Source organism: Amphiura filiformis, chromosome 5, assembly GCF_039555335.1.
Source record: "Amphiura filiformis chromosome 5, Afil_fr2py, whole genome shotgun sequence".
NCBI lineage: Eukaryota > Metazoa > Echinodermata > Ophiuroidea > Amphilepidida > Amphiuridae > Amphiura > Amphiura filiformis.
This window is the reverse complement of record NC_092632.1, coordinates 12745665-12768678: the sequence shown is the minus strand read 5'-3', so window position 1 is coordinate 12768678 and position 23014 is coordinate 12745665. Positions and strand designations below refer to the sequence as shown.

At 36.5% G+C, this 23014-nt stretch overlaps 1 protein-coding gene across 1 annotated transcript in view; it reads right to left on the bottom strand.

Moving 5' to 3' along the window:
• The window catches only part of LOC140152647 (uncharacterized), a 155329-nt gene that overhangs the window by 17982 nt on the left and 114333 nt on the right, over positions 1-23014 (bottom strand). The window contains 7 exon segments of the mRNA XM_072175075.1: positions 1001-1749; positions 2181-2380; positions 2973-3622; positions 3625-12462; positions 13276-13496; positions 15791-15844; positions 20941-21104. Coding sequence (XP_072031176.1) covers positions 1001-1749; positions 2181-2380; positions 2973-3622; positions 3625-12462; positions 13276-13496; positions 15791-15844; positions 20941-21104 — 10876 coding nt within the window.

Genomic DNA, 23014 nt, shown 5'->3' with positions numbered 1-23014 from the left:
AATGCTTTGATTGCATATTAAGCATGAACACAATAATTTGGTTGCACCTTAATGCAAAGATGCACACATTTGCAACATTTTCTGTAATTATACTTCAAGCTGAACAAAATGTGGTTGAAAATAGGCTGTCTTTATGGTACTAATTTTGTCACAACTACGTAAATGAGATTTGATCATAGTCTAGTTCTGACAGTGACATGTCAGTTACCACCCAATCTATACATGCATCCCATTTGTATCCTTGTGACATTCCAGGACAATCAACTTCCCATCATGCACTACCCCCTATTAGCATAGCTCATCTTTTTGTAATTATCCCTGGAATAGTGCATTATGGGAGCATGGAATATGGTCTATGATTTACAGGATTATCATTGTGACAGAAGGGACGGTGTTCATTATAAAAATACTAATTACAGCCCCGTTTTCTAAATTTAATCTCATTTTGTTTCGTTCTCTTATTCAAAATAAGAGAAAATAATAAATGAAATAAATATAAATGGCTATAACATTTAAAGGAATCATGCATGTTGCCATCAACTTTGGTCAATTATATTGGAATCAATGTCGGCATCATATTATCAGATTATGAAGTGGTCAATAACATAGAAACAAAATTAAATTGTTTAAATCATGTTTTTTAAGTAAACAAATTTCTTGTTTAACACTATGGCCATGAATACAGATGAACAGGCAACATATAGTGGGCACCGGAGGAGGAATATCCCCCATCAAAATGAGCAATTGAAAAGTTCCATTGACAATTTAAAAAAAGGCCAGTACCCCTCATTTCTCAATTGATATCAGTACCCCCCCATTAAGAAAATTGTGGTTTTGGTGTGGAAAGAATCAAGATTATTTAAGAGCATGAATTAAGTGATATGAAAGAAGTATATTTTATGATGGGAAATGAAAAAGATACATTTTGGCTCTTGAGTCACAACCATCTAACACAATTTGATGGTCTTTTACACTTCTTGCCATCACATTGTATTCTTACCTAGGGTCTCTTGAAGTGGTGCCAATTCTGGAGTCAATCTCTCAATACTCCTTGCCCTGCTTCTCCTCCTCCTCATCTGTGGACTGACTACAGGTGAGGAGTGGTTCTTATCAATTGAGCTTCTTCTTTCACTCAATGGTGAGGATGATGATGATGAATACCTCTTTGGAGATTCTTGACAATTTGGTGTAGATCTTCTGGAAGAGGCATTCTTCCTGCCTACATTAACTGGACTCATTCTGTTTGATGATGCTGATGAGTGCTTTCCTGGTGACTCTGGTAAAGGTACTGTTCTTGTGTTGTTGTTGAGCTGTTTATCATCATCAGGTTCTTGAGAATTTTGTGAGGGTATAGATCTGTTATTTGAGTCCTGCTTCCTGCCTACTGGACTGGTTTCTCTACTTGAGGATGCTGATGAACATATTCTTGATGATTCTAATGAAGGATTAGTTCTTGGGGTAATGGCTGGTTCTTTATCGCCATCAGTTCTTTGTGTGGTGGTTCTTGAGTGGGTTGGTGATGATGACACTGAAGATCCAGATGAGGAGCGTGGCTTTGTGGAACTATTCCTGAATTTGTTGTATGGGTACCTGTTATAAGCCCATTGAAGGGATATAGGTAGGGGTGTCGTGGCTGGTTCTGGCTGAGAAGAATCATGTGGAGGTTTGTGTCTTGGAGATGATTGTTGTGATGAGGCCTTTCCTTCTGTTGTTGATGTACTCTGAGATGGAACTGCTCCTTGTTTTGATCTGAAAGTATAAAACAAAACTTAGAGATTAAATTAGAAAAATCTTTATTATTGTGTCACATATAAAATTAACTCACATGACAAAGTTGTCAACTTTTGCAAAGCCAAAATCAATTGAGAAAAAGTATAACATAGTATTAGTAACAACTGTCAAGGAGGTTTTCTGATCATTTTAAACCAAAATAGTGAGTAAAATTAAGAAAACCACTTAGTCCCATAACTGTTGCGCTCTATGGGGGAAATTGGCGAATAAAACGGGGGGGGGGGGGGCCCCTGGTTTTTATTATAGAAACTCTAAATTTTACTGTAATTAAAGCACTTCAGGCTCAGTCTCTCCCATGATATTTTAGTGCACCATTGGGCATTACAATCATGCAAAAAAGTAGAAATTTAAGAAAAATTGAGGGTGTTGCTGTGGAGCAAACCACTTACCTTTCATAATTGGAGCCAGCAGACATAGGCAATCTCCTATTATTCTTGTCATTATCTCTTGACCTCCAGGCAACAGCATCTGCAGACTTTGATCTCTGAGTAGGTTCTTCCTCATAGCTGTTGTCAGCCAGGGAGCTTGATGATGAGCTCAGTGCTGCTGATGCAGCTCTCAGGCACTCTATCTCCCAATCTACAGCTTCCTAAAAATATTAAAACAAATGATAAAATGGAAAAACATTAAAGATCAACAACTATTATATGCAAAAATAACTATTTATACTAATGAAAAGGGCATTTCGTGATCCACAGCCTCATCCCCCCACTTTTCTCAAAAAAAGTTGAGATTTTTATATCACTGGAAACCTCTGGCTACATAATGTTTCTGTACCAAAAAGTTCTTACAGATTAATTTGTTTAACAAAAATATTGTCAAATTTGAATTTTGTTCTGGTATAATTACAACAGTGGCATATGGAGCGGTACCTTAAAGGCCAGACTCTTTCAAAAAGAGTAGGCAGTTATCCCCACAACCCATCCCAATTACAGGGTGCAGGATATTAAATGTGTTGTTAACTAAAATATCTGTGCATGTAACGTCTGTACAAAAATACTCATTAATATGAGGTACTGCACATATATAGGAAGAAGTAGTAGTTGAACAGTCTGTTGTACTAGATAGGCGGCTTGAGATGTGAACAAAAAATTACACAAATTGATCCTTTTTTGTATGAAATTTTTATTAAAATTATAAAGCCAACAAATTCTGGCATAACATAACATAAAAAAACTAACCTCTGTTTCATCATTCAGTCTCCTGGTCCCATTACTACAGTTGGCTGGTCTTGTATTCCCACTTTCAGCTGGAGCAGATTGTGACCTCACAGAGGAAGCCTCTTCCTTCTCATCACCACCACCCATTTCTCCAATACCATTATGTGATGCATGGTAGTTCAAATCCATCTTTGCTCTTGCAATTTCTGCTCTAGAATTTGCCCTCATCACCTGAGACTCTTCTAGTAGATTCTGAAGATCACTGTGACCTCCTGGTGGCTCTGGTGTTCCTGTAGCTACAATGATACCTTGGCGAAGGTTCTGTAAAAACTTACGATACTGACTTGGTGTGGGACGACTGGATGATGCAGCGGCCGGTTGAGTAGATGGAAGAACAGGTGCTAAGTCGAGGTCTGCTGATGTTTTGAAGACTCTTGGACTGACACTATGGCTATGTGTAGTCTCAGGTAATGTCATCTGCATGATCTGTTGGTTGCTTCTTGATTCCAATCTCTTCTGATGTGAAATATTTACTTTTCTGCTAACATGTGTTGTAACAACTTCTTGTTTCTTAACAACATTTGTCACAACAATACTCTTCTGTTGTTCTTGTATTGCACGTCTTGATTTGTACCATTCTTCCACAGGAAGATCGCTATCAAGGAATTTTAAAAGGCATCTGTTTCCCCCATTCCGTGCATCATCTGTGCTTCCATTAACTCAACGGACACATCTCGTCTGTCCATGGAATTACCAATCTTACTGTACACAAACTCTTTGTCATCACGCAGTGATTCCAACTCTGGACTTGTCCAAGACATTTCGGTTTCAATGCTCATATCATGTGTTGTTACACTGATAGGCTGTGATGCGACTGACTCCGTTTCTGCAACATCTGTCTGAGTATATACATTGCTTGGAGATAGGTGGGATACTCTACCATCAAGGCGTGAATCAGGAGCTTCTAGGATATATTTATAAGCATTATGGATATCGTTAAGGTCTTCATCATAGCTGCCACCTGTTGAGCCCAATGGATGTGAGTCTGTAAAGATTCCACTGCTGAGTGATAAAATTGGTTGATTATCATTTTGTTTCGTAACCTTTGACCTTTGCCTTTGTGGCCCATCATCATCATCATCATCAGATTCACCCATGAGCCATTTTGCTTTCACCGGTGACAAAGGTGACAGTTGAAGACGTAAATCATTCATATCTTCATCCTTGGAGTTATCTGGCTGGAATTTTTCTGATTGTGTTCCAATTGCCTTATACTTTGACAATGATATCTCAGCAGGTGCTGATATTGGTACATATCTTGGTGTAGGGGTTATATTACCCTTGCTATCATCACCATCATCATCAACTAATGCAAGAAGTTCAGGCTCAGTAGTATCAGGATAGTCGTCATCTTCCTCAAAGCTTGGAAACTCTTGCATCAATTTATCTATTCTTTCTCCAGATGCTTTCAGAGCTTGGAAATCCTCATCCTCTGCATAATCTGAATCAAAGCTACTAATATCTGAAAATGTCGGAAGACACTGTCTCTGTTTTGGTGATCCTTCACTGATAACTGGGAGTAACTTTGCATCGGTCTCTGGCATGGTTCTTGAGGTCTTTGCATTCAAAGAATTCACTGGCAAGGATGTCACATTGGAGGGATTCATTATGACAGGTTTATTAAGCTTTCGTTCAATCACAGTTACATCTGATATATCTGAAGTAGTTGGTGATACGTCCACATTACCAAAACTTGGTTTAGCCAGTTTCTTATGCATCAGATTGTCACTTAGAGATTCAACCCTACTTTCAAGTTTGGCTAATTTGTTAGTCAACTCTACAGTGCATTCTTCAGTTACTTTGAGTTCTTTATATACAATTTCTGTCACTGTTGGATGAAAAGGCTGTTCCTCATCACTACGAGACACCACTTCATTGGTATATTCACTGTCACTTTCATCAATATCACCTTCATTGACATCATCATTGTCACCAATGGAGCTATCAAGATTGCTTTCATCAGATGAAGATATACTCTCACTTTGGTTTCTTTCTCTAAACTGATTTGCATAATCTAGAGCCCTCCTTGCCGCCTCTTCAGTTGCTTGTTTCCTCTGTTGAAGCTTCTCCAGAAGGACTTGGTCATCTGCATCTAATTGAATGATCTCAGTCCTATCATCATCCTCGGTACTACACGTAGATGAATCACCATAATATCCTGGTTTCTTGATGTTTTGTACAAACACTGATGGATTACGCGTTGGTGATCTTGGTTTGGGACTGAAATCGGCTGGATGCATGTGTTCTAATTTGATTGGGGATGTACTCCTATCAACCATCAATTTCTCTTCAATAAAATCTGTGGTATCTTGATTTGAATCAACCTCATCATCATCCTCACTATCTTCCAGGATCAGACTACCATTAGTCTGAAACAAGATAGGTTCCATGACATCAAGCTCTTCCAATTCTGTTGTAGGAGTTACTTGAGTACTTGTACTTCTCATAGTCAAAGCTGAGTCCTCTTCAAAGACAAAATCATTATCACTGTGTAGATCAGATGGAATGGTCATGACTGCTGCATCATGCTTGAACTGACCTGTACTATGGAGAGGCGACAAAGTTTGAGGAGTTACTTTAGTACCGGTACTTTTCATCACCAAAGCTGAATCCTCTTCCAGGATAAAATCATTATCACTGTGTAGATCAGATGGTATGGTCATGACTGCTGCATCATGCTTGAACTGACCTGTGCTAAGGAGTGGCAACAAAGTTTGAGGGATTACTTGAGTACCAGTACTTTTCATCACCAAAGCTGAATCCTCTTCCATGATAAAATTATTATCACGATGTAGATCAGGTGGCATGGTCATGACAGCAGCATCACACTGAAACTGACCTGTCTGATGTAGTGGGGACAGATTTTGAGGAATCACTTGAGTACTAGTACTTCTCATTATCAAAGCTGAATCCTCTTCAAAGACAAAATTATTATCACTAAGTAGATCAGATGGTATGGTCATGACTGCTGCATCATGTTTGAACTGGCCTGTCTGATGTAGTGGGGACAGATTTTGGGGAATCACTTGAGTACTAGTACTTCTCATTATCAAAGCTGAATTCTCTTCCACAATAAAATCATTATCACCATGTAGATCAGATGGTATGGTCATGACAGCAGCATCGCACTTGAACTGACCTGTCTGATGCAGTGGTGACAAGATAGGTTCCATGGCATCAAGCTCTTCCAATTCTGCTGTAGGAGTTACTTGAGTACTAATACTTCTCATCATCAAAGCTGAATCCTTTTCAAAGACAAAATTATTATCACTGTGTTGATAAGATGGCATGGTCATGACAGCAGCATCGCGCTTAAACTGACCTGTTTGATGTAGCGGTGACAGAGTCTGTGGAGAGGTGTTGGTTCCAATATTCACCATGGTACCAATATGCTTCTCACTTGATAGAATATCTGTAATTTCATCATCTGTCTGTACATTTGCATCTTCATCTCCTGATGGCTCAGCATCCACAGTATCATCTCCTCCCCAATCTGGCCACTTGATCAGTGTTTCCTCCAACATCACTGCCGATCTATTAATAGGTGGCTCTATAGCAGGCCGGTCACTTAACCAAGTCTCAAATAACCCATCTGGTATGTTGGATGATTCAAGACTGCAATTTGGTTCATCTGGTAATGGTACAATTATTTCTTTGATTTTATGATTCAGAGTTGATGTCATGGTAACTAAGTCAATCTCAGGTTCTCCTGGATCTGGAAGTTCTGGCCATTTAATCAGAGTTTCTTCCAGCATCACAGCCTGCTTGGAGATCAATGGTTCATCTATATATGATGAAAGATGAATTGGTAATGAAACACAAAGTTCATTGACTACAAAGTCCTCAGAATCTGATGATAGTACTACCTCAGGACTTGTATCTCTTTTTGATGGTGTAGACTGCAATGGAGGTGACTCACCCTCAGATGAGGTATCATCTCCAGGTCTACCGGTGATGACTTGCAGCAACAGATTCATCTTAGCTTTGGTTGCTACAAAGTTTGTTCCCAAGAATGGTTTCAGTTCTTCTTTGACAACTACTGATTCAGCTTGCCACTGTTGGAAATCTGGTTGCTTTTCTGCTCTTGACTGTGGCATGGGTGCTCTAGGAATAAACAAGGAATTCTCATCATCTTCATAACTACCTTCATAATGTGCAAATTGATGTCTAGGTTTGGTCTGTTCTTCGTGATCATCATCAGATTCAGATCGACTGCCAGAGTCAATTACAATTGATATTCTTCCGGTAGAGTCAAGTGACTTCAACTTAGCTGAATCTGGTGATGTGATAGTAGCATGGGTATAGAATTCCTCAGGTATGGGTGATAGTTGAGCTGCTGCAACAGAGTGTGGGGAACCAAAGGTTAATTGCCCAGCCTGGTTACTGGTTTCAGATGGTGATATAGTGGTGGTGTTTGGTGATCCAGATTTAGTGGTTGGTAAGACATACTTGTGAATCATTGAAGACATCTGGTTGACATTAACTTGGAGTTGTTTCAATTCTGATGTTATTCTCTCATTTTCATCAATGAATTCTGGTTTCCTTTCAGGTAATTCCTCTTTTCCAGGATGTTCATCTTCTCCTACCTCAACCTCCGCATCTTCATCAATCTTCACATCTTCCGTAATAGAGTTGAATACATTTTTCAGATCTGGTAAATCCATTACAACTGTTTGACATTCAACTGGCATTTCTAAATTACTGTTTAACTTTGGTATTATTTCAATTTCATCACCATCATCTGAAACATCATCAGAATACTTTGGTAAATAGTTCACCATTTTATCTACTAGTTCAGGCTTTGATTCATCAAGAGATTTTACTGGAGTACTGTGAGCCTGAGCTTCAAATTCCAACTTCATCAAAGATACTGGGTATGATGAAACATTCATGGACTTGTCCTCATATGCAGTTTCATATAGAGTGACATCCTCTTCTGCACTATGGTAATCTAAAGATTCTTCAGACGATGTCATCTGAAGCTGGCTTGGAGGTGAAAGACTGTATGGTTGCACATCGTGTTCTTCAAAATTTGGACCCTGAAAACCTTTTTCATTCTCTAAATCATTATTTTTTGGTGAGATTATATCTATAGGTGCATCTTTGATAATACGAGTGGGAGATTCTGCAATGGAGTCGTCTAATTTCTTGTACAGTTGACGGAGATCATCTATAATTGTGTTTTCTTTATTGATTTCCTCCATATCTGAAGTTGCAATATCATTTTGAACAGTCATAGGATAAACTTGGAAATTTGGTCTTGGTTCAGATACTATGGCTCCATTGTCAGACCCATCTGGTATCATATTGCGTCTCAGTTCAGCTGCAAGTTTTTCAGGAGATTTAGGAACATCAGAATTGTCATCACTGAATTCACTAGGAAGAAAAGTTTCCTCTTCAAGGACCTCAAGAGGTTCTGGAAGTCCATCAATTCTTCTTACAGTGTAATCACCACAGCTATCACCAGAACCATCTGAACTTTCTGTATCAGACCATTCCTCTCCGCTTGAGGTCAACACTACGCCACTCTCACGGTTGGCATCTGGAGTAGACTTCGTGTGTCTCCTCAAAGGTACTTCAGCTTCATCAACTTGCTCATTCTTTGCTTCAAGACTTAAGTTTTCTTTAGGGTTTTCATCTGTAAGAGGTGGTAGCTCCAGAAGCTCATCCGATGAACTTTGACTGAATGTACCATCATCAACAGAACATTGGTCTTTACTTTCTGGGGGTTTAGAAATGCCTTTTCCTACATTTTCTGTTAATTCAGGCGAAGCTTCTTCAGGTCTTGACTTGATTTCTTTCACTTTTGTTATTGTCCATGAATCTGGAGATTCAATCTGTACTGTCAGCTGCATTTGGACACCTTCATCCACAGGTTTTGTATCTGTGTCTTCCTTTGGTCTTGATTTAATCTCTTGCACCTCAGATATAGTATATGAATCTGGAGATTCAATAGTTGCAGATAGAATCATTGTAGTCTGCTCTGGTTCAAGAATTGGACTTGCTTCAGCCTCTTTATTTGGAGTTAAGTCTGGCACAATAAGAGGATCTTTCTCCAATTCTGAATCTTGCATTGGTTTAGTTATGTTGCTACAGGGTACAGGATGGATAACAAGAGTTTCACACGGTTCAACAGAATGGTGTTCCAAGTACTGATCAATGATAGTTTGGTCAGGACCATCTGCGACTGGCTTTTCATCGACAGGATGGTGTTCTATGTACTGATCAATGATAGTTTGGTCAGGACCATCAACGACTGGTTTTTCATCGACAGGATGGTGTTCTATGCACTGGTCAATAATGGTTTGATCTGGGCCATCAATGCCTGGTTTTTCATCAACAGGATGGTGTTCCAAGTTATGATCAACGACAGTTAGGTCATGACCATCAACGACTGGTTTTTCATTGACAGGATGGTTTTCTAGGCACTGATCAACGACTGTTTGGTCAGGGCCATCAATGCCTGGTTTATCAACAGGATGGTGTTCCAAGTACTGATCAACGATGGTTTGGTCAGGACCATCAACGACTGGTTTTTCATCGAAAGGATGATGTTTTAGGTATTGATCAACAATGATTTGGTCAGGGTCATCAATGCCTGGTTTTTCATCAACAGGGTGGTGTTCCAAGTACTGATCAACAATGGTTTGGTCAGGACCATCAACAACTGGTTTTTCATTTACAGGATGATGTTCTAGGTACTGATCAATAACAGTTTGGTCAGGGTCATCAATAACTGGTTTTTCAACAACAGGATGGTGTTCTAAGTACTGATTGACAATGAATTGGTCTGGGCCATCTAATACTGGCTTTTCATCAACAGCAATAGGATGGTGTTCCAAGTACTGATCAACAATGCATTGGTCGGGGCCATCGATGATTGATTTTTGATCAGGAATACCATCATCATGGATCAAGTTGGTCTCTTTAGGTGATTCAAAAGTTGTATCAATATCAACATTGATTGATTCCAGCTCCAACGGAGCTTTCTCTAAAAATGTATTTTTTATGATTTGAATGGAATCTTGGTCTTTGTCGGTATCCGGCTCTTTTGGTGGTGAATCCTGATCTACAGTTTTGGTCTCAGGTTGAGCATCTGTTTTATTATCAGTATCCTCAGCAGGCAAATCGACATTCTCTGCATGGGCTTCTTCTGGTGCAGAACCACTTCCTTGTTCCAACTGCTGCTCTTCTGGTTCCTGGGGTTGCACTGGTTTATTTTCATCTTCCATAGCTTTTGGAAGGCTCTCTTCCAACTCAGATTGCACATAAGAGGGCATTAAATCAATTGTTCCCTCTACAGGGTCATTCATTTTAAATAAAGGATCGATTGCATCTGATGGGGGTGCACTTTGAATGGACGGATTAGGGGAATACACTACAGGTATTGCACTTTGTGTCTCTTTTGGACGTTTTGTAACTGGCTCTTCGTCTAAGCTATCAAGTTCAATATCGGAGCCAACAGAGCCATCTAAAGAATCTTCGTACACACCAGAAGACTCTGGAGATATTGAAGCATTCAATGTCTTTGCATTGGCCATGTCTTCCATTGATTTAGAACATCCTACAGCTGGTGGTCTTTCATCTGGAGGAACATTATCATCAGACCCTAAAGAATGTGTATTAGTTCTTGGTTTTGGTTTCTGATCATCAAAATCAGTCTCCTCGGTACCTTTTGACGGAAGTGTTCTGCTTCTTGGTCTAGAATCTACTGTAGGTAAAGCAGACTCCTCTGGATTTAAACCAACAAAGAAAGCTTCAGCATTATCAGTTTTCCTAGCAAAAAATAAGATATCCACTTTGGCAAAATCTGGCACTTTGGTTGGTCGTTCCCATTTCCTTCTAGTACTGGGAGAATTAGGGGCACTTGATGCTCTTGGCTTTGGGTCTTTTGATTTCTTTGATGGTTTTGTGGATATAGAAGGATCACTACTTTCCCTTTTTCCTCTTGGTCTACTCTTTCTTCCATCACCTCCTGGATTTGAATGTTTCCCAGGGTTACCACGTAAATGTGGTGGTGGGGATGAAATTGGCTCTCTTGGTTTGACTTTAGCAGAGTCCATATTGGCTTTGCCTGGGACGGAATGATTTGGTATCTCTGGTGTACGCTTTGGTGGCCCCCTTGGACTTCTACTCCTAGGCCTATGCTTTAAATCTGCCCTTGGGTACGCTGCTGTACCAGACACAGGTGGTTGAGGACTCCTACTAACCGGACGACGTATCAAATCAGCTTTTGGCATCTTGGCGTCCGCTGAAACATCAAAATCTCCTGAATATCCTTTTCTTCTCGGAGATGTTGCCCTAGAATCCCTCTTACTCTTTAGATTAATTGGTGGCAAGTTTTCAGTTCTTGATAAATCTCTTCTAATAAGTTCAGGAGGTTGGTCTTTTATTCTTTCCCTAGAACAGTCATAGTCCTCACCACCCGGAATTCTTTTGCTGCGGAGGTAGTCAAATTTTGGAGCTGCCTGTGTGTACAGTCTGGAAAACACACTCTTATTTGTTTGTTTTGTTGGAGAAGGGGATCTTGAGGCACTTTTTAAAGGTTTTCTGGGTGATGGGGATGCAACTCTTGGTGATGGTGAGGCAATTCTTGGTGATGGGGAGGCAGTCCTTAGTGATGGGGTGGCAACTCTTGACTTTGGTGGTGTATCAGTGCTCTTTGATCTCACTGGTGTTCTATCTACAGATCTACCAGTTCTATCTGTAGATCTACCAAATGCTATATTTTCTTTCTTTGGAGTAGTTCTGTTTTCTTGTTTGGAAGTTCTATTTCCTTGCCTGGAAGTTCTTGGCTCATTTACACCATTCTTTCTATTATCATTTCTACTAGTTTTTGAATCCTTTGGCACTGGCTGCTTTGGTTGCTGCTTTTTCCCATGAGTTTCTCTAGCGTTGCCAGATTTTCCATTGACAGCTCCATTACTACTCTTACTTTATGTACTTTCCTTACTGTTTTTACTTGATAAGCTTCCTTTACAACTGGAGCTATCAGAGTCACTTCTGCCCCCAATAGGGCTAACTCTGCCTAAGCCAATTACAGCTGCTCTTTCCCCATCGACTTCTGCATTGTCATTATCCTCACAAACAAACACATCATTATCATCTCCATTACTATCAAAACGATCCTCAAAATTTGGAATACTTTCAATCTCATGTAGCCTTTTCTCTTCCTGTTCAATGAGGCACTTTGCTGCTCGTTCTTGTCTGTCATAAGTAGCGATTCTTCTCTGCAATGCTGCCTCAGCTTTCTTCTCATTTTGCTTTTGCAGTAGTTCCAATTGAGCAAGTCGCTTACGATCTACATCCAGTTGTGAGATTCCAACAATGCTATCACTTCTGGTTCTAGCGACAACTTGAGGGAAGTTTGGTGAATCTTTTGCAGCCATTTCAGCTTTTTGATTTAGGTCTTCTCTCAGGTTCTTCAGTTCCTCTTCTAGTTGTCTGTTACCTGTATAAAAAAGAATATGAAAAAATAACACATTAGGGTTTGCTTATTTAGAGTATTATACTCGGATTTGCAATTAAATGAACAAAATGTGCCATTTAAAGCCACACATTGGGAATCATCGCTTCCCAGGAAAAAAATGAGACTAACATGAATAGGTGTCAATTTCACCTTGAGCACATGGAAAGTCTTACAATTAGGGTCTGAATTCCCCTAGATCACTAGGTGTATATAAACAAACCCTTTATGAATATATACAGTAAAACCCTTTACCTTAATTATGCTAATATTTTATTATACCAATAAGTTGTTTTTCAACTTCTGTCATTGAAATGGGTCCTCATCATCCTCCCCATTTCAAATCTCAAACCCATTTCTAACTTTTTTCAGTTAAGGATCTCTTCTAGATGTACATGAAACAAAACATTTTGGATATTCAAAATATTTTTTTTTTTTAAATCATAACAGACTATACTCCTCAAGTTTTTTAGGGCAGTTTGTAATATGTCAAAAATAGTTGTATTTCAAATTTTATTTCCAAATGGCTTCCCGCCTCTCAAAAACACCATATCATGGCTAATCAACTCTTCTAGATTGCACATCATCATCCATCGTATGTTTGATGAAGTCTAATGGTTTCGCACACAACATAGCAAATTCAGTCAAAAATTTATTTTTCTAATTAATATTTAATTTATATAATTCTAAAAGTTTTTGGAACTACTGGATGGAAAATCTACACCAATATATTAAGTTTTTTTTCTTGTTAACATAAACCCCTCCAACATGTCAGCATATCAGACCCTCGTATCTCACCTTGTTCCTTCTCTTCTTGGAGTTTACTTCTCATTTCTTCCAAATCTTTCTCAGCCTGCTTCTTAGCAACCTTGTGTTCTTTGATCAATTTAGCCAAGACATCTTTCTGTTCTTGGATCATCTTCTGATGCTCCTCATAAGCTTCCTTCATCTTCTTCTCCCTTTCTTCATGTGCCTCTTCTGCCTCACGATGCTTCTCCTGAAGCTCTTCCAGACGTTTTCTAAGAGCAAAACAAAATGGTTGGTGTAAATATGTATAAGACATAGAAACATTCATTGGTAAGAATGTTCATGTGGATATAAAATTGACATTGATTTGTAGACTGTGGCAAATTCAGTCTCTGAGAAGTGATCAAATAATTAATCATGCTTACATTTCATGAGGCTTTCAAATGAAAGGGTAATATAATGTCCCATACACTTTAATATCAGTCTGGCCCGTAGCCAGGAGGAGTAAATCCTCTCCTGTGTCTTGACAAAAAGTCCACTTTTCAAGCAAAAAATTAAAATGTACCCAAGAAGGTTGAACAAATAACAAAGGGACCATTTTTACAGGTGGATAGGTCTACTTTTTTGCATGTGGAGTAAACCTTGGTCAAGCCAGACAACCATCTACCATTGCAATTTGGCAATCAGCTATCAACTAATTGATTGATTGATATACTTAATAAATGCTGTCAAAGACTGCAATAATTTTGCAATAATTTGATGCCAGATCACAATCCCATTAAGTATGGACTGTTTTCTACCTGAACGGTCACTGAATGGTGTTGGATTTGGATTGCTAAACACTGAGTGAGATGAAGGAAGAAGGAAATGGGTTTTCCATCTGAAATCTGACACACCTCTGTCGAAGATTAAAGAAAAGTCTTCCAGAGAGGGAGTATGTTTTTCAAATGGAATTGGCTAGGGTTAATTATTTTGAGACCCATACTCCTCCTGTATATGGCTTTACCTATATCTTCCACAACCAGAGTGAGTATTTCAAATGAAAGTTACCTAATTGTCTATGTCTATTCTATTTGATACTCATATTCCCTCTGTGGAAAGCTTGAGCTAAATCTTTGACAGGGGGAGTGTGAATTTCAAATAGAGCAGCCCAATGTGTGTCGTATCATGCAGGACTAGCCATATTAATCACATGCATAGGGATGCATCTGGGTTAGTGTTAGTATTAATGTCTATCAGTATGGGTTTCCTATTCAGACAGCATTGATTGCTTCACATCTGAAATGGCACCATTTGTTTCACAGCCACTGATGAAAAGGACATTTTTAAATTTTAAGAATGCTTCCTCTCTTGAGAAGAATTTTTTTAATATACCTAAATAATGTATCTTCACACTATGCACAAAATATTGTACAGGCTTTTTAAAGCCTGTACAATATTAAAAGTACTTAAAAGTACTTTTAATCATATTTAAAATTAAGGTTTATATATTGAACCCTGTAATGTAGACTAACATGAGAAACATCCATAATACTTCATAAAGTCCCTCTGATGAAATGTCACTAAATGTTGTAATAAAAAATAAAATTTGAATGTAATGCACATAATGACAACAAACATACAAATGAATAAACACACAGTGAGACAAACAAAGAAACTAAATACACTACAAACAGACCTTAATTACAGAGTATCATCTAAACAACCGAATAGCATACATACACACAAAGGGCATGATGTGAGTACAGCAATACTACTAATGATTTGCTTTACATGCAATAAAGGAGTATTTTGTGATCCTAGTATCCTCTTTTTATGACATTATTCAGTAGATATTCACAAAAAAATCTTATTCCCAAAATTTCAGTTGATTCCGATTTTGTGTTTGCGAGTTATGCATGATTATGTGTATTTCACTGCTCCATAGACAATGTTTTGTAATTTCGTTCTGGTATACCAAAATGAAATTCAAATTTGACAATATTTTTGCTAAGCGAATTAATCTGCAAGAAATTTTGGTACATAAACATTATGTAGCCAGAGGTTTCCAGTGGTGTATAAAATCTCAACTTTTTTGAAAAAAAAGTGGGGGATGAGGCTGTGGATCACGAAATGCCCTTTTAATTATCTCACTCTCTCTCTCTCTCTCATCTGGCATCTATTACTTATCAACTCATCTATAACAACACTTTAAATACAACCAGCACTTTAATTTACTGTTTTTTCTTGTATTTTTGCTGTATCTTTCCTCCTCATCTCATCTCTGCTCTTCTTCCTTCTCCCTTTCTCTCCTCCCTCCCTCACTCTCCTCCCTCCCTCTCCTATCTCCCTCACTCTGTGCAGGTCTCTTCTCATCTACCATCTGTCATCTATTACTGATCTATTCATCTATAACAACACTAGCACTTTTATTCACTATATTTGCTTTAATTTTGATGTATTTTTTCTCCTCTCTCTCTCTCCATCTCCTTCCCTCTTTACCTCTCTCACTCTGTGCATGTCTCTTTTCATCCATAGGAATACCTAAAGCCACCCTTTCATTCCACAATAATCAAATTCTACTTACCTTGTATGGTCCAGCTTGTCTGCTTCTATCTTCTGTTGTCTTTCAAGTTCCAACCTGAAAGGATTTAATAAAGAAACCAAATAATTATTTACATAGAATTGCAATAGGCTAATTACTCCCAGCTACAGTATCAGATCAATATCATGCCAAATTATCACAATGTACTTTGTAAACAAAAGAAGCTGTCAAAGAAGATGATATTACTGCATGCTGTAGGGATAATTAATATTCACAATTGTAGCATGTCATATTTACCTTGACATATTAATTATAAATATTTACTACAATGCTAGTAACTGGCATCCTGAAGTTCTACATTATTTTGTTGACTTATGTTTATTGGTTTAGGAAATTAGGCATATGGTTATATCCAAGTCTGTGCTATTTAGCCAGTATGCTCCATGCAGGTAATATAAGAAAGAACGCATGAATGGTAATTTTATGGTTTCTATTTCTTTGAATTTTCCCTTTTCTTCCTTTCTTATTTTTCATATTTAAAGATTTATGTTTTCAGGGAAAAAGCAAACAAATAAACAAGCAAACCTTAGTAACAGATAACAAATCACACACATCCCCTCACATGTTCTACCTCTCAATAATGATATAAAAACCCATGAGATGTAATGATTAGCATTAATAATTCCAGTTTCAAAAACTGTTTACAGAATTACTTGACATTTACCTGCAGGTGTTCCCCCTTTTCTTTCACAAAATCATTCAAGAGGCTCTTTTTTTTACAAGAATTATTTCCAACTATTAGAAGATACCTGACATTGTTCAATTATTACAAGTCACATACATTTAGGTGTAAAACACTGTGGGCAAATTCTGTATCACACTTTAAAACTTGCAATCAAAATATTTTTTGTGTAGTTACACGATTGTCACTTTTCAAAATGTAAGATGCGAATAAGAACGTAACATACACTCTTAAAAATGTGTTTAGATATAATGAGCTTTTTTTCTCGCCATTTCCCTGTACACATTATTAAAGCCTAAACCAATCAACATCATATCCTTTTTTTTGTGCTAAGCCATTTTTCCCTAAAACAGTTTTCACAGTGTATGTGTATGTAAAGACAAGATTTCCAACATATTCTTCCTTCCTTTACACACATTATAAGATCACCATATTTTCCTTATGGTGAAAATAAATTGGTGGCAAGTCCAAACCACATGAGAATAGAGCACAAATTTCATTTCTACCATATGCCCTGAAGTGATTATCAAATAAAATGAGTTTATTTCTATAAATGATTTCCTAGACAAATATTTAAAGTTCAACACGATGTGTGTGTTGACACTGAACACCTACATAGAGAACAGTGATAATGTCAAAGCTGTTATCATATGGCGCTTATGTTTGGCAATATGCATAACAAAATCCAATTTTTCTAATCTAATAGGTCTGATCTAGTTATATATTCTAGTCATACATTACAAACCTGGGATTAAAGTGGCATATTAAAAAGATATTTTCAATATTTCATTTTGAAATAAGTACAATTTACTTCGGATTTCAAAGAATATAAATTAAAATTAATTTTCCTGTTCACAAATTTTGCAATTATAATATTGTCATCTTCTTGTTCAAATAGATGTACTTTGTAAACATGATTTCCAGGGCCTAGATTTCGACAAGAATCACAGCAGCAATTCTCGTAATGATTCTCATAAGATTCGGTTGTGAGAATCAACTTCTCTCATTGTATCATACAGTAAGTACAGTGACTTTGATGGATTTTGATTCTCGCAAACCAAGACGAAATCTAGAATCAAGCAGTAACAAAGTACAAAGAATACTGATTTTATTAGTCACAAAGTTGCCACTTAAGGGATCTAAAATGAGCGTTTATTGCGTTTCGACAGTATTTTTTGTGGGACATGAGAGCACCACAGACCCTATCGAATTGCATTCTGAATCTGAAGCATGTCTTTCTGATATCAAATAATTTTCATTTTTGAAAATCACAATATAATACAAATTTTATGACAAATTATAAAAATGTGATATTTTTCAAATTTTTGATATATAACAGTCCTCGAAGTAAATTATATAAATCTAATGATATATTCTTAAAGTGTATGTAGCAGGAAGGAAAAGCCGACGGTCAATTGAAAATTTTAACCTTTCATATTGAAGATATGGTTTTTTTCCCCAAAAGACCTAATTTTTTTGGGTGTTTTGGGGAAAAAAATCCACATCTTCAATACGAAAGGTCAAAATTTTCAATTGATCGTCGCATTTCATCCCACCTACATACGTTAAGTATAAATCATCAGATTTATAAAGTTTACTTCAAGTACTGTTAAATATCAAAAATATCAATTTTTAATGATTTGCCATAAAATGTGTATTAAATTGCTAATTTCAAAAAACAAAATTATTTGATATCAGAATGACATTCTTCGTATTCAGAATGCAATTCGATATGTCTGATGTGCTCTAATGTCCCAAAATAAATACTGTCCAAACGTTCATACCCCAGCCCTTAAGGCGATATAATACCCTGATTTTCATCAGTACCCATCTTCTTTTTTTGTTGCAAATTTATGAAGTATATAAGTATGTTCATCATCTCATGTCCTGAACTTATAAAATATCTCTACATACAAAGTGGTTTTAAACCATTTTAGAAAATCATTTTAGCCCTATATATTTTTTTGTTTACTGTATCCTGGTAACTGAGATGTGTGTTTCATAACAAACCATAATTTATTCTATTGAACATGTCCAAGTAGAATACATGAATAGAATACATTAAATCCTTTGTTATACTATCTATAGAAATGTACTCACTGATTATAACACTGAATAAATTAAATAGGCCTTATCTCTTCCACATAGACAATTTAATACTACACCATGTATGTATCTCCTATAATGTGTTGTTAGGAAAAGAGATTAAAAAGGCTATAAGGTCATCAAAGGTCAGGTTATAGGTCAATTGGTTCAGGTCAAATTCAGGCATCAATTTTGAATACATGTGATAGTATGTGATATCATACATGTCATAATGAGGCATCAATTTTGATATTTTGTCTGTTACTGGATATATAATGGAAATGTATGAGGTGGATATACTAAAATACCTTGGGATGTAAATGGTGAGTACAATTTAGATTGCCTAGTTGAGATGGATTGGGCAAATAAATATGAAATAGTTACCAAAATCACAAAAATGAAGCTTACGGAAAACTACCTAATATGGTGGTATAGGTGACAAAAAATACAATCTTTTTCAACATTGCTGTAGTGTGGTTGTGGTAACCTGTTACCTATGGCTTAATTAAGTTTCAGTGACATAGTGTCGCAAGTTCAAAATACAAAATATAGCTCAACATTGAAAATAGAAGCATTTTAACCAGTTCGTTTTTTGATAGTTGTGGAGCACCAAGTTCATGAAGTCATAAAAGAAATCAGGGACCACTTATTCCCATTTTACATATCAACATTATTTCCCTAATGTGTTAGCAACACATATCCAAAATTTTAACGAAATCCGTTGATAGTAAGCTTTCCAAAATGAAGTGAATTTAAAACATCAGTGATGTACCACTTTTGGCTTATACCATTAGAAGCATGTAAGCGTCATTGATACTGATGCCACCAATTGAGCGAGAAGATTTGCCCCTTCATTTTGCATACCACTTTGTCCAATTTCTTTTTCTCATTTCTTCACAAAATGCAAAAAAATGCAAAAAAAAAATGCAATGGGTGTAGTACCCCCTTAAAACCTATTAAATTATGGCTGTACAATGCATATTGCCTCCACATAATGGGGGGAAAAACAAATGGGCTATGCTTTTTAAAGTCCACACTCCTGAAGATTTTGGAAACATCTTTTACAGAGGGAGTATAAGTCAATAAACACATAAAGGCAGCTACCTTTGAATTTTATTTACCTTCTGAGAAAGATTCAACCGAATATCTTCCACAGAGGGGGAGGAGGAGTTTGGTTAATATATTATTTCCATTTAAAAATTCATACTCCCTGTGTGGAAGATAACTCTGTGGAAGATATTTCTAAAATCTTCAGGGGGAGTATGGACTTTAAATGGATTGTCCCCTCCCCAATACCAATAGGCAATGCCAAACCATATATTCATACAAGAGATGTTATACATCCATGTGATCCAGAAATTACAGAAGTTACCTCTTGAAAACTATATTGGGCTATGTAGTGCAGAAGTAATATGGTCCCACATTTTTGAAAAAAAGCAAATGCACCCCTAAATGCCAACAGGTACAGACCGCCCATCTATTCATATACCAACATGATAACAGAAGCTCCTCACAACATTGTTGAGGGGCAAAGAATCCTGTATGCATCTTATATGACCCTATCACATTCACATTGTGTACTTTGTAACTGTCGTCTATTTAGGTTTCATTTCAATTGCAAACATTTTGTGAAAATAAACACCCTGCAGATACAAGAGCTTATTCAGTAAATGTCTTTGACTTGAGAGTCGCAAACTGATCTTATTGTTGTATGTAATAATATTACATTGACATTCAACATGCTAGACAGATGCAGACTAACTGGATACTACAATTGAAATATAATATTGAGAGTGGGCTGGGCTGCAGAAATACAAATAAAAAACAAATAAAAATGCACATGGATTATGTCTAATAAATTAAAGGAAAATAAAATTTTCTATTATTACAAAAACTATACTATGCGTGGGTAACAGCAAGAGCAAAAGCCAAGGAGGGAGGGAAGGAAGGAAGGAAGGAAGGAAGGAAGGAAGGAAGGAAGGAAGGAAGGAAGGAAGGAAGGAAGAAGGAAGGAAGGAAGGAAGGAAGGAAGGAAGGAAGAAAGAAAGAAAGAAAGAAAGAAAGAAAGAAAGAAAGAAAGAAAGAAAGAAAGAAAGAAAGAAAGAAAGAAAGAAAGAAAGAAAGAAAGAAAGAAAGAAAGAAAAAGAAAGAAAGAAAGAAAGAAAGAAAGAAAGAAAGAAAGAAAGAAAGAAAGAAAGAAAGAAAGAAATGTTAGCAAGAAAGAAATAATAGCAAGCTAGAGGAACAAACACACAGAAAACAAATACTGACAGATTATAAACACCAGACAAGAAGAAACAAAAGCAAAGAAACAAAAGCAAAGAAACAAAAGCAAAGAAACAAATAAACAATACCACTAACTTACCCCGGATTAAACATCATAATGGGAGATACATCCAATGACAATGCTGAAAATGATGAGTTTCTTAGCTCCTCGTTAGTGGCATCGGCACCATCAGTATCAAGAAGTAAAGAGCCATTGCTGGATAGTGATAATGAGCACCGTCTTTTGACTTCATCAGACAGAGCCTGCAAGAGAAAATAATTGCGGAAACATGCTAATGGGATGTGCTTTGTATAATACATCATTCAGGGATATCATTTACAATTTATAAAATACATTTCATTGCATTTCAATCAGAGGTGGGTGTACTTCACAAAATGCTCTAATGCACTTGGAAGCTCCACATAATCCAAATGTTCCTTTTCTCTTCAATGTACTTGAATCAAAAAATGCTTACTTCTTTTAAATGTAATTTATTTCGATTGTATACTAGTGTATGGAAAACAGAGTAACAGAGTAAGAAAATATGTAATGTGATAGTATGGGAGAAAATTGCTATTACACATAGAATAAAGCTACCATCTAAACTTCTTAATGCTGCTAGCTGGGTATGTCAGAGTGTATTTGAAGAAAGATTTAACTCTGTTGCAATGGGACATGAGTAAGATATTCTACAAATTGATTTTGAGGGGTATACAGACAAAGCCAACATCCAGATTGTTTTGTTTCCTATTGTTTATAATAAACAAGATACTATTATACTGTTCTTACCCAGAAAGCTATTCAATTTACAATTTGTGAACAAAATGTTTAAAAAAAGAATTGGTCAAATATCAAAGTTTGACTGTTGTTGCCAGTTAGGTCTAAATGATTGATTGAGCTATGTTTTACTTCGCAAAAACAGGCTAATATTTTCTTAATCCCAAAACATTAGTGCCATATATTATTCTGGAATCAAGAGATAGTACTCGGCCCAGTTTTCCTGTCAAGGTTTGTGATTAAAGAAACATTCAGGGATTTTATTGTCAGTACAGACTCATACTTCCATCCAATAAATAGGAAAACAATGGAACAATCAATCATGTGTACTATTTTATACATAAACACTCTACATGTTCCTTTAAAGCAATAAATTACACATATTCAATATTATGTAAATTTTGGAACCCCAGACAGGTACATAGCATTTTATGACCTTTAAATCCCTGTTTTATCAACTTCATTAGCTTAGCCATTTTGGTTATATATAGCTACTTAATTTGTGAAATATAATCATATTCAAGCTGTCGCCTAACCAACTGTTATCACTTCATATGAATGCAATATTACAATATAGAGAGATACTTTAAAGGTAGACATATTCATGCTAAATTTACTTTCACACTTATTGTACTCAAAGTAGTTACTGTGAAAAATAATGTGCCAACAAACTCATAATGTATATTGGACTATGAAAGGAAGCTTCGATGAGAGCTTTGAATCCCAAAATTTAATCAATGAAACAGTTCCAAATCTGTGGTGCACAAAAATATAATCCTGTGAAAATATCCACTTTTACAGTACAATAAAAACAAAAACGATTTATATACTTGAAAATAAATGAAAAACAGAGTACAACAAATTGCTTGTAAGTGATAGAAAAGCACAAGATATAAAGGTGAACAGATGTAACTAAGGGAACAACCCAAAATGTCAATGACACCCTACAAACATAACTAGTTTTGTTTCACAGCTTACCCCCCCCCCTTCTTGTCTGTAACACAACTTTTAAAGAACATACAAGAAATGTATATCGACATTCTAAACCCCTTCTCTGCCTGATAAAACTAGTTTAGTTTATAGGATGTCATAAATTTTTGGGTTGTTTCATATTCTGATATTAAGCAAAATGAGTCTATGTTAAACTAACTCAAAATGTTTATGATCAGTACCACTGTCATCTTCATTATGGTCAATATCATTTTTCTATCACATGGAAATTGAAATGCTACAGTTTGATCAAAATTGTTGCAGTCAAAGAGATGCACTTATTTCAATGCTGTTTTCAAGAACTGAAAACAAAGCAGATTATTATTAATTTTGTATCGTAATTGTTTTCATGACCGATAACTCATTTTGCCATAATAAAAACACATTATAAAAAAACCAAAAACAT